Genomic DNA, 18,670 nt, shown 5'->3' on the forward strand with positions numbered 1-18,670 from the left:
TTTTTATTGTCTTGAAATATATTAGAAAAAATGATATGTGTAGAATAATCTACAAAATAATATATATAATTTAGTGTATACAAAACGGTACACATAACAGCAATTCAAACAAAGTACGGTAAAAAAAAGGCTGAAGAATAAAGAAAAGATATACATGAAAAATCGGCCTTAGGGAGTTTTAATAGGGACAAATGTTGAACTTGTTGAAAAAGTTAATAAACATTTTTTTATTTTTCTTCATAAAATACTTTTGAGATATATATTATAGTCGCCACCATAATTAATGTAGTTATTATAGATCATTTTTGCTAATTTTTTTTGGAAGAGAGCAAGAAAGGGTATATTACATATTTGCATAAGTTCACATACATAGAGGAGTGAAAATACTCTCACGCACACACACGCCTGCAGATATGTGTGGGTACATATATATATATATATATATATACATGCTTAAATGAATTATAAAAGCTTATTTATACGCGTGTAGAACTGGGTTACGTATTTTTTTTTTTTTTTTTGTATAGAATGAGTTTAGTTGACTATGAGATTTCGAGCGATGAAGAGTCTGATGAAAGGCCCACAACTAACTTGAACAAGCGAAGAAACAAAAAAAAAGAAGAAAAGAATTTCATAGAAAATGAAAAAAATGAAAGAATAGGAAGAACAAATAGTGCTACTAATAAGGGGAAGGATAATAATTGCAATAATAGCATTATTGGTAATTGTAGGATGGACAAAAATGATAAATGTGCAGAGAGGAATTTATTGGGAAAAAAAAATAATAATTCTGGAGAAGAAATTAGTGAATACGATAGGGAGGAAAACAAGAAAATAGAGATAAGGGAGAAAGAAAGTAAAGAAAAAAGAAAAAGAAAAATTGAAAGCTTTGATTTTATAAAAGAAAGGGATTATAATAACGCATACGTTAAATTAAGAAAAGAAAATTTGAATATGGATAGCAGGGAAGAAAAAGATACCAAGGGGAAGGAACAAAATGGTACCTTTTTCTCGAATAAATCAAATTCTGAGGAACTACTATTATATAACAAAAATTATAATGATAATAGTAAGGACGATAACAATTATGATAATAATAAGAATTATGATAACAATGATTATTACAACAATGATGAAAAAAACAAGCATGATTATTTTAAATGCGATTTAAAAAAACACGAAAACTATTTGTCTATAAAAAATAGGAAAAAGGATGATGTACAGAATGGTGAGAAGTTAATAAAGGATAATATAGAAATTAAAAAAAACGACTTAAAAAAGGATTTATATTTATGTGAAAATAGTGCGAAAAATTTTGAAAAAAAAAAGGAGTTAGACAGAATAGCTACTGCACGTATAAATATCTTAGAAAATAACAATATTATGAATATCAGTGTTGATGAAAATAATTTTGATGATATATTTTATTTATCAGAAAATGAATATTCAGAAACCCTGAATAAAAAACTTGATGAATTATCAAAATTGTATGAATTAAATTTAACAATTAATAAAAATATTATTAACTCAAAGGAATATAAAAACCCATGCATTTTAGAAAAAATTATGGAAATATATCATGTAGATGTATATTCATCCAACTATCCATTATATATATATAATCCTCATGATTTTTTATCAATTGATTTGTTTAACGAAAAAAGCAACGTGACTGATCAGAATAAAGCAAAAACGAAATGGTCAAGCATAACTTAAATTCTTTATATCCAAATTTTTTAAGACCCTTTTACAAAATTAGTGGTAGCCGTATTTCGAAGAATTACACCTTTAAAATAATGGACAATCATAAAATGAGAGTGTATGTTAATGCATAAAATATATAATTTAGGAATCATGTGAGTCTTATATAAGGGTGGATAAACATTTAAAAAAAAAAAAAAAAAAAAAAAAAACAATAAAATAAAATAAAATAGCAATATAACAAAAAAATAACGCAACAAAGTAACAACTTAACAAAATGGAATAGTAACATTATAGAAGCATAATAAAACAATAATGTAACAGCATAGCAAAATAGCAAAAGTAATAAATAAGCAAATACGGGGAGTAAGAGAACAAAATAGTGGAGACATAAAAAATGTTAAGCGTAAAATAAAACCAAGGAAGAAAAGGTGTATAGGAATATTGGGATGTTTTGCAAGAAAGGGTTAAATATATGTTGTTTATGTATCATTTATTTAATTACATTTTTTGTGCTTTACATTTATAACATAAAATTAATACATAAATAAATTTTAATTCTTGTAAAAAAACATTATAATAGTGGAGCAAAGATAAAAATTTGTTACATCATTTAAAAAGGAATAAAACATGAAATAAATACAAAATGCAATATGTGCAACGTAAGGTAAAGGAAAAAATATGTTAGTTACAAAGATAAAACAAAAACAAATATTTTTGATGGAAGTATAGTCAAAACAAAACGCTATTTTTCCTAAAAAAAACTTTGACACAAATGGCACTTTTTGTATATATATGGATATGTGTTTGTTAAAATAAGCTTGTAAATATTGCTGATTTACGTGAGCACCTATCAGTTTCTGTTTCGTGCACAATGTAATCATCTTATTTGTTTGGGGTAACACCATAGGACAGATAATTCGAAATATATGAAAATTTATCAGAAGAACCTTGTAAATATTTAAAAAATTCATCAAAATTATTGACAGCATTTTTAGCTTTTTCCTTCAACAATTTTTTTTCATTATCCTTATTGCAACATAATATACAAACTTTGTTTCCGTTTAAACAATAATAATGATAAGAATGATTACACAAGAAATGAATTATTGGAACGGTTAGAATTTGTTTACAAATAGTGCAATAAGTATTATCAATTATATGAAAATTATATTTTTTCGTTAACATTTTTTTCTTTATTTTATATAATTCTCTTTTATTTCTTAATATTTGTGCATATTTTTTATTTATATTTTGATCCATTTTATTGAGATATGTAATCAGTATTTTTTTTATACATCTATAACTTTTATTATATTTTTGTAAAATTGATATCAAATTTAAGAGCGAAAGAGAAGACTTTTTTTTTATCATTTTTATAAATTTAATAAGAAATTCGTCATCATTTAATAAAGACAGATAATAAAAAATATAATTATGGAACAAAGAATCCTTTAATTTTAAAAGATTCATACATGAATTGAATAAATTCCTCTCAAAATTTTTCTTTAATATTTGAAATATGCTGTTGTTAAGTTGTCCAAGCTGATTATTTTTGTTATTCTCTTTTACATTTTGTAATACTAATACTTGTTGACTGTACTCTATTTTAAACCTTTTAATAATTTTATACGCTGAAAAAAGAAATGACATATCGTACTTGTTCATTTTATTAGATAAATACAAAAGTCCCTTATTATAATTATATATAGATAATAATATAACAGATAAAAAAGTTATATTTTTATCATTATTTTTTATCAACTTATCAATATTAAAGGATAATATATGATTCTTTTCCTTTTTTTTATATTTTTGCAATAGTATTTGCATCACTGTAACAAATAAAATATAATCATATTCCCCATTAAATATGTCGAATTCGATATGTTTGTCTTTTATTATGCTAGTTGTAGTAGTCTCACCACAATGAGCACTTTCATTTATGTACTGGTTCTCCTCATTGTATTTTTTTTTTCCATTCTGTAATGATCTGTTTTTTTCTGTGTTATTGTTAATTGAACGTTGTGTTGTTTTATTCTCGTCTATTTCTCCTTCCTGTTCAACTTTTTTTTTATGAAGAAATTTAAGTATAAAAATGAATAGAAAATCTATATTATCTAAAAACAAGGGAATAAAAATAGTCAGATTTAAATTATATTTTTTAATTATTTTTTTTAACAAATAAATAGTTAATTCTGGAAAGTATTTAATAAATTTATAGCCATATCTAAAGAGTAAAATGCAAATGTTTTCTACATCCAACTTAAATATATATTTTAGACTTTTCTCATAATTTTCAAATTTATCAATCAAGATAGAAATATAGGTTAAATGATCTTTATATTTTTTGGAAAAATTTAGAACTACATTATAATATCCTACATTTAATAAAAATTTGTATGTTTTATTTAAATTTATTTTGTTTTTATTGTTCTTTATAAATGATATAATTTTCCTTTTTTTACATTCTTTTTTATAACAAGATAACAACATCATGGTGTGTTCATCATTAAAAAGATGAGATTCATGTAATTTTTCTAAATATATTGATAGCTGTTCATATAAATCTAAGTTTAAGTATTTATGAATAACAGTAACAGTTTCTAAAAACCCAATGGTTTTTATATAATGTTGCATAGCTTTTTCATACAGCTCTTTTTCGAATAAAAAATCAGCATATATTTTATGCACATAGCCAAAATTAATACTATGATAATTCTTATTAAGATCAGAATATTTTATTAACCAAAGAAATAATTTTTTCTTTTTAAACATGTTTATAATTTCGTTTATATTTTTCTCTTTTATTACTATTTTAATTTTATTTCTACAATTTTTAAAAATTTTATTTAACTTAAATTGTTTATCCGAATAGAACTGTTTATCATCTTGTACACTGTCATTTTCATCTTTTCTTTCCTCTACCTTCTTATTCAGGTATATATCATATTTCGCATTCCCTAAAATTAAATTGCCATTATTATTGTTAATATTATCATTGTACATTTTTAATATGTCTATATTTTGTGGATTGGACTTTTCAGTTTCTTTAAATATATTGCTTATGCTGTTACTTCTGCTTCTATTGCTGCTTCTATTGCTGCTTCTATTTCTACTGTCATATCTGCTACCATTTGTGATGTCATTTTCACTGTCACTTCTTCTACCCCTTGAATTTTCTCTATCTGCCCTTGCGTTCCATTTTTTCTTTAGTTGTTCATAAAAGTAAAACTTGTCTACTTTTATCTCTGGCTTCTTTATGTGTTCATCAACAATTAAGAAAAGTAAATTGTTAAAAAATACGATATTTGTTACTAAATAATTTAGTGCCACATTAAAAACTGCTAGTTTCAAATCTTCATAAATAATATATATACTCACATAAAATTTTCTGTTGGCCTCTGTAAGTATGATCAAATAATATTTTACCGCAAACAAATTAATTACTCTATTTTCATGAAAAATATATTCCAAATGTTTGTTCCTTAAATCTAGGACAAATATAACTTTTAAAATGTTATGGCATATATATAAAACGTCAATATCTTCATTGTATATTGATAATATGGGCTCACTTTGTGAATGCGTGTTGTTATTACTGCAGCTACTACTATTACTACTGATAATAGTATAAATATTTAAATCAATAGCTTCTATAAATGTATAACTAATAGTAGAATCTTTTACTATCAGTTTGTATATATTTACAGAACTCTTTTTCAATAGTATAAAAATATTGTTTTTACATAAATACATATTTTCAAATGATTCCTCCTCAATATCTACCAATTCACTTTTGTTTATACTATAATCATTATTTAAAAGATAAAAACATACCTTCTTATTTTCTAATGTAATTATGTACATATGACATTTTGATATTAACGTTTTCTTTATATTTTCAATGCTTCTACTTAACTGTATTTTTTTTAAATGGGAAAAATTATGTGCTCTAATATTGTAAATGGAACATATTAGTATATTCTTGCTTTTCCTTAAAAAACAAAAAAAAAAAAAAAAAAAAAAAAAAATTTGTACATGCTTAGATACTAACGTAATAAATAAAAATATACACTTATAACTAATTTGTGCATAAACAATGTAGAAATTAATTATATAAAATAAGCGGAATTTACAACAGGAAAAAAAAAACAATCTTAATACATAAATAAACACACTGTATAAAGTCCATATGAATACATTTATGTATAACTGTAGAATATAATGTGTTAATTATCAATTGATAACTTTTAATTTTAAATCAAAGCAATAATTAACAAAACAAAAATGGAAAAAATTGGAAAAAAAGAAAAAAAAAATACTAAACTTATATAGTTACCCTAAGACAATAAGGTTATTTGTTTTATCATTAAAACAAAAATCAACAACAAAAAGATCTGTGTTTATTGTAGTAACATTTAAGTTTACGGGATCTATGAAAAGTAGTTTGTCAACAAACAAATTTATAAACTTTTTTGACGAGGAAAAATATATTCCTTCATGACTGTTCAGAAAATTTTTTACTTCTCCTGTGAAAAAATAGGCATAAATTTGTTCATATATGTATCATTTATGAATGTGTTCATGCATGTGTTATTGAATCTTTTTATAAATTTGTTCATGAATCTGTTCATAAATTTGTTCACAACTGTAATTATAAATCGCCTAATCATTTTTCTTGTAAGAATTGTTCGTAAACGAGAATACAAAAGTATGCAATCATACAAGTGTTAGTTCAAGGAATAGCGTATAAACGCGTGTATGTATGTACAAATATTTCATTAAAATAGTCAAACCGCTTTTTACTTTTCTCTTCTTTTTCTATTACTTGTGTCCTTTGTACAATCCCTGTCAAAAAGTGGTAGTTTTCTAAAATTGAACATCTTTTACGTAAAAAATAAATTTTTTATCACATTTTTTTGTAATTTTTAAAATATACAATATAACAGAAAAATGTCGATTTTTTATAATCAAAAAATGTATAAGTAATTCATAATAAATGCTACTTTTATTTTTCTTCGTTTTGTTTGATTTTTTGTAATTTTATACGAATTTTTTATATTTTTTTATTTAATGTTTCAACACTAGTACTTAAAAATTTGCTTTTATACTAATCGAACTTCAATATATTTTATCATTCGTCTATATAAAATATGTGATTTTTTTTTTTTTTTTTTTGCCATAATTTATGCTAAGTATATTTTCTATTAAAAAAAAATATTTTAAAGAGATACTGCATTTTATATATTACATGCTTTAAGGAAGTATAAATTTACTTGTAATGAGTGATAAATAAATAGTTCCATTGGCTAAGTAGCAATGCAATCCCATATTTGGGATATTCTTTACGTATATAAAAATTTTTCCTTTTTTAAAATAAAAATATAAAAGAGATGAAACTAAGCAGATTGTGCAGTAAGAATGTGTTAAAATTATAAAATGATATAGAAAGATAAGCACAAAAAAAAAAAAAAAAAAAAAAAAAATACATATGAAAAGGAAGAACTATATAAAAAAGATATATAAATTGAATAAAAATAAAAAAAAGGGAGTATGTAAGAACTTGAAACATAAAATAATAATGTTATTGTAAAACATATAACATAATATATATGTACAAATATACAATATCACAAATAATAAATCTTAAGAAATAATATGAATGAACATAAGGAAGGTGTAAAAATAGAGTTACTCCGTTTGTGCCCACCAACATTTGATCATAATATTTGGAATTTATTTAATATAAAGGAAATAGGAAATATTAATTTTGAAAAAAAAGAATCGACTGAAGACTTGAGCATATCAAATGAGTTTAGCTTAAGTCTTCCAATAAATTCTAGGAAAATATGTGTAGGTCAAAATTTTAAGTTTCAAATAAATATTGCGAATAATTTAAAAAATGATATTCAAGTGAGTACAATAAGTGTTGATATTTTGACAAAGGATAATACGTTTAACATATATAATAACATAGATCAACTAAATATTCCATCTAATTCGTTCTTTAATTTCATAACTTCTTTTCTTGTTAATTTCCTCGATATTTTTACGTAAGAATAAATGAAATACATGATAATAGAAGAATACAGTTTTATCTACATATATATAATGATATATATATGTGCATACATATATTATACATTCTTCTGTTGTATGTGCAACTTAGCTTTTATTTTTTATGCTCACGTATGTGTCCATTCTTGTTCTCCCAATTTCTTTTTTTATTCATTTTCTTTTTCATTCATTTGTTCTCCATTCCAGAGTACATTGTGTTGTGGAATATTTGCATGGGAATGAAAAAAAAGAATTAAGAAAAGATTTCAGTTTTATTTGTAAAAACCCGTTCAACTTGAAAACATTTATTTTACAAAGAAAGGATAAATTATATATAGAGTTAGTACTTAAAAATACAGAAGATGATAATATAATGTTATATGACATAAAACTAAGAGATATAAAATGTGAATTAGTAAAAAATGAAAGAACAACGAATGTGCACAACGGTATATATTATTTCAAGCAAAATGATGAATACTCTATGATTTTTTGTGTAAATGATGAAGAAAGTAAATTAAATATTTTAAATACTTTAAATGATGAAAATATAACGAATATAGAAATAATATATTTTACGAACAGCGGAGGTAAGGGTATAAATAATTTACATTTTCTAAAAAAAAATTTAATTACAGATAACATTCGGATCTACTTACATGAATCTGATAACATTTTTTATGTAGTAAATAAGATATATAAGTTTGAAATTATATTTGAAAATAATACAGATAAAAGTATACTTGTAGAAATATTTATTCACAATAATTCGAATATCCATGTAGTTAACAATTTTGTTAAAGCTCACATAATTGAGGAAAAAAAAAGAGTCTCTCATTTTTTTTACGTTTTATTTATTAACCCTGGAATTCATTTTTTTAATAAAATTACCATATATAACAAAAAAACTAAAAAAAAAATAGATTATATTAAATTGTTTAAATTGTTTGTTAAATAACGAATAACATTTACGTAAATATTATATATATCTGTATATATAAACATGTGCGCATGTAAATATTTGCATATGTGAATGTGTGTACATATGAATATGTATATAAATAAATATGTATATATGTATGTATGGGTACATATATATATGTGTGCATAAAAATGTGTGCAATTATAAATGTGTGTTAGTAAAAATGTGTACAAATATAAATAAGCATACATAGATGTAGATATATGAATAGTGAAAAAAAGTCGAATGGATAATTATATACAAAAAAGAGGGGTGAAAAAAAAGAAATTTATATATGAGGACAAATAATAATTAAAACTATACAAGGCGAGAAAAAAAAAAAAAAAAAAAAAGTGTATTAAAAAGTGTATGATATTTATAAAAATTTACAAAATTTATAAAAAAAGAAGTTCGTTTCACTTTTTTGCATTTTGTTCTAACACAAATTTTGCTGCATTGCCGACTACTAAATTAATTCTTCGAACTTTCGTTTCGTCCTTATTTGATGGTAAATTATCATAATCACCTTCATCTTCGCTTGAAGTGTAATCATTTGAATCGTCTCTATTCAAAAAATTCACTTCATCGTAAAAAGTGTTTTCAAAATAATCCTCATCGAATATTAAATCATTACATTTCTTGTCAAAATAATAGTTTTTGTATGTTTTAATATCCCCTAATTCATTTTTATGAAAATAATAAAAGCTAACATATCCATCCGAGCTTGAGCATGCACATATATTTCCTAAATTATTCCATGATATATCTGTAATAGGGCATAAATGTATATTCTTTATAATACTAATTGGTGCATCTAGAATTTCACTATCATAAAAATATACACTTCCATCAAATGTTCCTAAAGTATATATAAATCTTTCTTCTTTTTTATCTTTACTTTCGCACAACATATCTAGCTCATTTATTTTTTCTTCATTACAACTATTATCTTTACATTTGTTGCTCCCATTATTTTTTAGTTCATGTTGCTCTGCCTTCAATTCTGCACCGTTTTCTCTTTGAAACTCCTCTTTTAAGCATTGCTTCTTGTAATCCTCATTTTCTTCTTCGTTTTCCTCTTCATCTTCCTCCTCATTTTCTTCCTCATCTTCCTCCTCATTTTCTTCCTCGTTTTCTTCCTCGTTTTCTTCCTCGTTTTCTTCCTCGTTTTCCTCTTCATTTTCCTCCTCTTCTTCCACATCGTCATCTTCTTGTCCTTTTTCCCTTTCCATTTCTTCAGTTTTATCTAAATTATTCGACGAAGCATAATCCACTATAGAATCCTTCAAAGATTCCTTAATGTCGTCATAATACAAATCGCTGTCTGATATAGTGCTACTAACATCTTCACTTATATCATCTTGAATTTCAATATCGTTAAATAATAATGTTTTTTCATAATTTAATTTTAAGAGATTGTCGTGGTTTTTTAATTCATTGAAAAACATAATTTCGTCGAATGTTTTCCTTTTTTTATCTGAATGTAATGTAGTTTCCTCTGAGTCAGAATCAGTATTCATGAAAAGTTTGTAACATCTTTTAAGAATATTTTGGTGTGTTCTTAACTTAAAAGTATTATAGTTAAATTTTGCCACTAAAAAATGACTGGTTTGAGAAAATACTGTAAAAAATGGAATATTATACTTAATAAACAAGTTTTTGTGATATATATAAAAGCAACTGTAGGCTTTCATTTGATAATTTATCTTTATATTTTCTTCTTGTTTGTTATTTTTTTCGTGGTTTTTTTCAACCTGTTCAAATTGAATACCACTTGGTGCTATTAAAAATTCCCCATTTGGTGAAAAATCGATACGTCTAAAAAAAGATGGAAGCATTTCTTCACTTGAGAATAAGCACCTTTTTAATTTTTTTTCCTCTTCTTCCTCTTCCTGTCCTTCGTCCCCCACATCTTCTTGTTTTCGCATGTATTTTTTTTTGTCTCCTAATTCTAATTCTACTCGTTCTTCTCCTTCTTTCTCTCCTTCTTCTTTTACTTCTTTCTGTTCACCTTCCGCTTCAACATCTTCCACGATCGCATGTTTCCTGATTTCTTTTTCGTTTTGTTCCTGTGTCATATTCGTTTTTTCATTAACATCGTTTTCTGGTAAATCAATATGCCTATTTTGCGTATCTTTGTTCTCTTCTTTTTTATATATATTATATTGATCATTTCTTTCTGTGCTTTTTTCGTTATATTCATATTCATTATATATAACATAAGCTGTAGTGCGCTTTTCAAGTTGATCTGTTTTAATATTTTTTATAGAGTTTTCAAGTTTCCACGATTTTCCATCAACCTTCTTTTTCCATATTTTGAGCGTTTGGTCAGCACTAAGTGATGCTAAAAATTCGTTATTAGTATCTAACGATATACCTTGAATAATACCTGTATGACCTTCTAAAACCTTAACTTTGCAGTTGGAATTTTTAACAAATTCGATAATATTTATATTATTATCCTCATTACCTATATATAAAGTATCGTCGTTTGACCAAATGATACTATTTATAACTCCACTACATCTAAAAGATCCTACTATATTCCACCATTCTTTATAATCTAAGAAACTTACATCATAACCTAATGGAATATTTTTTGGTTTTTTGCTTTTTTCCCAAATATATATAAATTTATCTTCACCACCACTGGCTAAATATCTACCATTTTTATTAAAACGTACACAGTTTATTTCACCATTATGACCTATAAACCTACTTAAACATTTGACTGTTAAATCATCTTTCATATAAATTCTCCATAAGTGTACAAATTCGTCTGCACCACAGGTAGCTATATTAAACTTGATTGCTTTTTTTTTTTTTTTTTTCATCTTCATTTTGTAAAGTTGTAGGAATAGGACTATCACCTTTGCGTGAATTGTTATGTATAATTTTATTTACTGAATTAGTTTCATAATCATTATCCTCCTTCATTAAATTATTTACGTTAACACCATCAATTGAAGATATATCACCTTTTGCACTAGCACTTGTATAATTTTCATTATTATGGTTTATGGAATTATTTCTACTCATGTAATGCGTGTCCTTATCTTTCTTTAAAGGGCTACTTGTATTGTTGGAAGACAAAGTTATTTCATTTATTTTGCTTGCTTCATCTTTTTCTGAACAATTTATTTCATATTTGTTCTGTTTATCTTTTAAAAATTTTTTAAATAACTCATATCTCTTATTTAATTTTTTGACACTATAATAATTTGGATATGGTTGTATATCTATGGAATAAATTCGATCGCTTCTTTTGTTATCTTTGCTATGCCATAAAATTTGCGGTAAGTAAACATGTGGCATTTTTCTTATTAAAAATTAAGTACAAAAAAAAAAAAAAAAAAAAGAGAAGAAAAAGGGGAAAAAAAAAAGATGATAAACCGGAAGAAAATAAAAAATATATTTGTATGATAATAAAAAGGTGGGAGAATAAAACGAAATATTCTTGTAATATGTTAACAAAAAAAAAAAAAAAAAAGATTGCATATAAACTACGCTATTTAATTTATATTTATTAGCGTTTAGTTTTGATAATCAAAAAAGTAATAGGTACTCTTAAAAAAAAAAAAGAAAAAAAGAGATATTCAAATGGTAAACATAACTGATGAGATTAACGAAAGTAAATGTGTAATTTAAAATACTCATAATGGTAATTTTAATCGTTAAAGTGAAATAAAGGGGGTAATACATATAAAAGAGGAAAGAGAATAATAAAAAGAATTTAAAACAGAAAAATTAATGCTATCAATTGGGAATAAATGAATTGAGTATATGTGTATTTATGTTTTTAAAAAAGGATACTTACGGGTACGGATACCCGAAAAAGTAAACACAATAATGCAAATACTTTAATAAAAGTTATGAATTTTTAGTAATGTCTACATTCAAAAAAAAGAAAAACTTTAAAGAGAAAAAAAAAAGCACAAGAATGTTTAAAATATATTTTATTTATGAAAAAAAAAAAAAGATAAATAAAGAAAAAGCAAGAAATAACAATAGGCAAAACGTTCTTATTTTGGGTCATTAGCATAAAAATATATGTATTATAATTATATATATATATATATATATATGTGTGGCAATAATTTGTGTTATTTTGGTTTTATTTTTCTTTGTTTAACTCCTCTTATCATTTTCCCCTTGTAATTTTTTCTTACTTGTGAGACAATATTTAAAATAGAACATGCGCAATGAAAAACTTTTGAAAATAGCCAAAAAAAAAAAAAAAAAAGGAACAAGAATGAAGAAATGTTAAACGTGTTTTTAATAATATGTGCTCGTTATAAGTAATACACTATTACTGAATTTTGTTTTGTTATATCATTTCATTAATTTCTTCCAATTATTTTTTTGCCAAATATGTCTTTGTAAATATAAGGAATAAAAGGAAAGAGGGAAAAAAAAGAAAAGAAATGTAACAAAAATATAAAGGTGCAAAATAAATTAGTCTTAAAAAATGATATTTATTTTATTACTAATGAATACTTTTTTTTAACGAAAATAAATAATAAAAGGTAAAACTACAGAATATACTATTCATGTCTTAGTGTATACTACTATATGTTACATTTTTTCCATTCTTCAAAAAATATTTTTGTATTTTTCAATTTGTATTTGTCATGGTATTTTTAAAAATTTTTTGTTAAAAATGTTATGCAAGTAACCTTTATAGAAAATGTACTCTCAGAGGTTACTCATGTGTATATGAATACATATATATATATACATATGTAAACACTTATGTGCATTTATTTTTCTTTTTACGAAGTTTTCCGTTTTCCAAAATATATTTACAAGGCTTTGTGTAAAAGTTATTAAGCTGAAATACTATTTTATGTCATTCTTCCTAAAACATATGCTATATTAACATTAATGAAAAAGGTTTATTTCACTATAAACTAGTATACACATATATGTATAATAAATATATATGTTTGATAGCATGTATCCTCTTCATTATTCTCCTATTTAAAGAATTTGACAAATTTGTATGTTTGTGAGTGAGTATATGTTTTTTTAATAACTTAACATTTTTTAAATTAATTTCCTGTCTTCAAATATATTATAAATTATTAATAGGGATAATATTTCCAAAATATGTTTAACATAAATGTCAACTAAAATTAAAAGAAATAAGGAATTGAATTCTATCTATATCTTAATTTATTAAAAATGTATTTACCCGTTACAGTGTTTTCTTAAGATATAACTTATAAAAAAAGAAATGATACTCTTTATGCAAAAGGGAAAATATCTTTTCGAAAAAAAATATATGAGAGAACAAAAAATTAGACGCAATAAAAAAAGGTATGAAGTAAATTTACATTATTTAGATATTTCGAATATTAAGGATAAATTATAACTTTTGTTATATTCCCTTTTTTTCTTATTCTTCCTTTCGCTAAAGGTTACTGGTGTTGTTATAAAGTTGCAATATTTCTATTATTTTAACAAATTTACTATTTTAAAATAAACCCCTAATATATATAAACAAAATTGGTGCATACATATTATGCGTATATATGTTTATATATATAAACTAAAGAGATGAATAACTTTATTTTAAGCTGATTCGTTTTACTGTAGACAGAACATAGTAGAGGGTTATAAATAAATATATATATATATATAAATCTTTCTTTTTTTTTTTTTTCTTTTTACGTTTTTCAAATAATAATACTTATCCTAAAAAAAAAAAATGGGGATAAATTTATGAGCACTTTAAATGAGTAGTCAAATGAAGAATAACTAAATTTTCCAAAAATAAAGGAAATTTTGGATTGGAAAATTAAGGTAAGTACAAGTAGGTAAAAAAGTTATGAACAGAGGAATCACTTTAACTTTGAGAAAAAAGGTAAAATAAGAGTAGAATTGTATTAAATTATAGTTTGATTCAACTAGATTTAATAAACAAAGAGGTCATATTTTGATTTTAATTTGATTGACTAATTTTGATATAATTTGATAGTTTAAGTATAATTTTTTTTTTTTTTTTTTAAAATGAATAAAGATGAAGAGTTATTCTGTCACTTGAATTTCCTAATGTGTGCTGTTCATCTGTCGAGAAAGTACAATCTAAAATTCCAAAGCAGGTTGTATCAAGACCTTTTAGACACTTATTATTATAGAAAAAATTTAAGGGTGAAAGAATCTATATTTCCTAATGAAACTTACTTGAACTACAATGATTTAAATGGTTTATATAACTATACTCGAAGAAAATGCCAAGCAATAAGGTGCGAGAATATAATGAAATATGCATACATTTACTGTTGTTATAAATTGAAAAAAGAAAAGAGAAGAACTATAGCTTTAATGCTGTTAGATGAAGATTTTATAAAATACAATTGTAATAATAATAAATATGAAGATTATAAGAAAAAGAATATAAAAATTTATGAAAATAATTTTTATAATGTGAAAAGTCTACCAGGGTATAGTGCTGCGTATTACTTGATGGGGAAATTATATGAAAAGGAAGCTAAAAGAGAATGGTTTAACGAATTGAAAAAGAATAAATTAATAAACATAGCATCTTACTGCTATTATTTGTGTTATAAATCATGTCCATTTTTCATGTGCTCTTGTAAAAAGCTGCTGAAATTGCATGGAAATTTTTATTGTAATAGTATGTACACAGAAGAAGTAAAAAAGATTTCAAAACTGTACAATTTCGGAACATACATTTACCAAAAACATAAATTTGAATCTTCTTGCAAAGATGATGAAGAAGACGATGGAGAGAATAAAGTGATAGAAAAAAAGCGAAATGCTGATTTTGATAATAACATTTTAGAATTAATAGAATTTAAGGAAGAGATAATAAATAATATAGATATAAAAAACACTGAGTTTATATTATCATTAATAAAAGAAGACGAAATAAAAAATTTCTTTTTAAAATGGATGAACTGTTACAAAGATGATGTGCAAGTTTCGATTCACGAAGAAAGTAATAACTTCATTTCGAAGGAAGGAATACACAATTTATCAATAATAGGAAACTTTTATTACTATTTTTATGTTAATAATTTTAAAACATGTTTATTATTAATAGATAAGTGGGAAAACAAGCCAATTTTTAGTATATTCCTTTTTTATATTAAGGGGTTATGTTATTTTTTCTTAAGGAATTATGAAAAGTGCGCATTTTTTCTGGAAAAAATTCATAACATTGACTGTTATTACACAAAGCATTTACCATATTTGTCAACATGTTATTGGTATCAAAAGAAAGAAAATAAAATAGAATATATTTTGACAACTTACCCAAAGAGAGAAATAAACGAACACTTTTTATGTCTTATAGGAAATTACTTCTCTTTAAAAAATAACAAAAACTTAGCTGCTCAATTTTTTAGAAGAGCAATTCAGTTAAATGCGTTTCATGAATATGCTTATATTCTTTACTCTTGTGAAATGAAATACTTGGGGAAACGACGTAAAGCAGCTGTAGCATTGTCAAAATGCCTTCAAATAAATCCTTGTAATTTTAAGGCACACTTATTATTGAGTGTTCTATTATTTCAAGAAAGAAAATTTGAGTTAGCAAATGTTCATTTAAGTTTATGTCTAAAATTAAATAATACTGATGCCATTATAAGCTTATATTGTGCTACTATATATAATCATAATGAAAAATATGAAACTGCCTTACTTTGTTTAGAACATGCCCAAAAAAATGATTATGAAGGTATTTATTTATTTATTATGCAAGGCATTATATTCTTAAAAATAAGAAGAAATGTAGAAGCTTTAAAAAGCTTCCTAAAAGCTCAAAAAATAGATCCAACTTGCAGTTTCATTAACACACTTATAGCTTTCACATTACTTTTAGAAAAAAAATTTGATAAATCCAAAAAAATAATTAAAGAACTAGTTCTTCAAAACTTAAGTAGTATTAACATAAAATTGTTAAAAGATATCTATAAATGCTGCAATTTTAAGATACTCCCAAACAAAAGTATGTTAAATAAAATAGAACTTTTTTTTAAGGAAGGTAGTTTTTTAAAAAACATTAATATGTTCGACAATATCTGTTCGCAATGATAGAAATATTAAGTATATAACTTATATTGAGAAGGCGAGCCGTACATTTGTATATTAAAGAATGTATAAAAAGAAAGAGCTGCAGAAAAAAATAAAATGTAAGTCGTACAATATTAACATTATTTATTAAGCTGTAAAATATACATCTTCCAAATGAAAAATACCGATTCAACAACAAAAAAAGGAACATACAAAAGGAACATACAAAAGGAACATACAAAAGGAACATACAAAAGGAACATACAAAAGGAACATACAAAAGAAACATACAAAAGAAACATACAAAAGAAACATACATGATAAATGTAAATTTTAATAATCAAAGAAAGCTCCGAAAAAAAAATACATTTGCACTACCATTCTGCTAAGAGAATAATGTGATATTTTTTATATAATAAATTCTACATATGTTAGATATTACAAAACTTTTTCACCTTTTTTATTAAAAAATAATATCATTTATAATTTATCTTTTTATACCTATATTTACATTAACAATAAAAAAAACAAAACAAAACAAAACAAAACAAAACAATATAGGTTAATGCTTGTCACTTGTTCTAAATTTTTTTTTTCGTTTTCAATATTTTACAACTTTCATAACTAGAAAAATTGAAGGAAGCTGAATTTGTACATTTTGAAAAATTGTTAAAATTAAAAATTTTTATTTCTGCTTTAGGGTTCACGTAGAGTATATTTAAAATATTTGATATTTTATAATGAGCCTAAAAAAGTAATTAGAAAAAAGAAAAAAAACAAAATAGTGCTTTGGTCAGTAAATTCATATCACTTTACATTTCATAACTCACAATAACTATACTTAGAAAAGTACTTCTCAAAATGTTAGGATAAATATAGTTTTAATTTAAAACATTCTGTAATTATTTCATCTATACTACGCTAAACAAAAAGGATATTTCATAATTAACACTTCAACTTTTCGAAATGTATGCATTAGAGCTTTCTTTTTTAAAATGCATTTAAGTGAACGTATGAGTAACGATCTACGTGCACATATTTGTATATATAAGTATATGTACAAACAACATTTGCATTTCCTTGTTTAAATACAGTGTTACCCTATTTTGAACGTAATATTTACATAGGTTTATCTGAAAGGTAATTTTATAAGATATGCATACAAAAATACCACACTAAAATATTCATAAAAGTGCTTCAATATTGTAAAATTTTGTTAACTTGAAAAATGGATAAGTCCTATATATTAATTTTATAGAACTTAATCATAAATATAAAAGAGCAGTTGTATATGTTTATGAGTATGTATACATTTTAAAAAAAAAGGAGGGAAGAAAAACAAAAAAAAAAAAAAAAAGGTAAAAGGTACACATAAAATTAAGGAAGAGCTATTATGTGAAAGAATATAAATAAAAATAAAAAAAATCACGAAAATTTCTACATATTTTATTACTTTTTTAAAATTAGATATATTTATAAAAATAAGTTATTTCCATTTTTTCGATTTTCATGAAATTGAAAGTAAAATATAATATTAAAAAAAAAAAGAAAAAAAGGTACGCATAAAAACATTTAGACGTTTCAAAATTATTTTTTTTTTATTTAATATATAATTTATATAACTAAAAATGGAATGGTTGTTTATGTGATTGCACATGGATATATGTGTGAGTATTACTTGTTTATATCCGTAAGCAAGAGGACACATAAATATTTATACATTATAGTACTTTTAGAATGAACACCTTTTTGCATAACATATTATTAGAATATTATATTTATAATTTAGTTCTTGTAAATTTTATCTTTTAAAGTTAATGATGAGTTATTGAACTTGTATAATTTAGACGTATTTTTGAGTAAGTGAAATTCTCTGCTTAAGTATTGCTGTACTACATAAAAGTTGTT

At 23.7% G+C, this 18,670-nt stretch overlaps 5 protein-coding genes across 5 annotated transcripts; 3 read left to right on the forward strand and 2 right to left on the reverse strand.

Moving 5' to 3' along the window:
- Positions 1–528: 528 nt before the first annotated feature.
- Positions 529–1,716, forward strand: PmUG01_06024200 (HCNGP-like protein; the record flags this gene model as incomplete). The annotated part of the gene is made up of 1 exon (XM_029003815.1): positions 529–1,716. The coding sequence occupies one exon, from the start codon at positions 529–531 to the stop codon at positions 1,714–1,716; it is 1,188 nt and encodes a 395-aa protein (XP_028859896.1).
- An 870-nt stretch (positions 1,717–2,586) lies between these two features.
- On the reverse strand, positions 2,587–6,587 carry VPS11 (vacuolar protein sorting-associated protein 11, putative; the record flags this gene model as incomplete). Its single annotated transcript, XM_029003816.1, has 3 exons — positions 2,587–5,698; positions 6,044–6,233; positions 6,533–6,587. 3 exons carry the CDS (start codon positions 6,585–6,587, stop codon positions 2,587–2,589), a joined length of 3,357 nt encoding a protein of 1,118 aa, XP_028859897.1.
- Positions 6,588–7,362: 775 nt separating this feature from the next.
- PmUG01_06024400 (conserved protein, unknown function) lies at positions 7,363–8,719 on the forward strand (the record flags this gene model as incomplete). The annotated part of the gene is made up of 2 exons (XM_029003817.1): positions 7,363–7,757; positions 7,969–8,719. The coding sequence occupies 2 exons, from the start codon at positions 7,363–7,365 to the stop codon at positions 8,717–8,719; spliced, it is 1,146 nt and encodes a 381-aa protein (XP_028859898.1).
- A 419-nt stretch (positions 8,720–9,138) lies between these two features.
- CAF1 (chromosome assembly factor 1, putative) lies at positions 9,139–12,037 on the reverse strand (the record flags this gene model as incomplete). Its single annotated transcript, XM_029003818.1, is given in 2 exon segments — positions 9,139–11,529; positions 11,543–12,037. The coding sequence occupies 2 exon segments, from the start codon at positions 12,035–12,037 to the stop codon at positions 9,139–9,141; spliced, it is 2,886 nt and encodes a 961-aa protein (XP_028859899.1).
- A 2,697-nt stretch (positions 12,038–14,734) lies between these two features.
- On the forward strand, positions 14,735–16,783 carry PmUG01_06024600 (anaphase promoting complex subunit, putative; the record flags this gene model as incomplete). The annotated part of the gene is made up of 1 exon (XM_029003819.1): positions 14,735–16,783. One exon carries the CDS (start codon positions 14,735–14,737, stop codon positions 16,781–16,783), a length of 2,049 nt encoding a protein of 682 aa, XP_028859900.1.
- Positions 16,784–18,670: the final 1,887 nt, after the last annotated feature.

The sequence above is a fragment of the Plasmodium malariae genome, assembly GCF_900090045.1.
Source record: "Plasmodium malariae genome assembly, chromosome: 6".
NCBI classification, from domain to species: domain Eukaryota; phylum Apicomplexa; class Aconoidasida; order Haemosporida; family Plasmodiidae; genus Plasmodium; species Plasmodium malariae.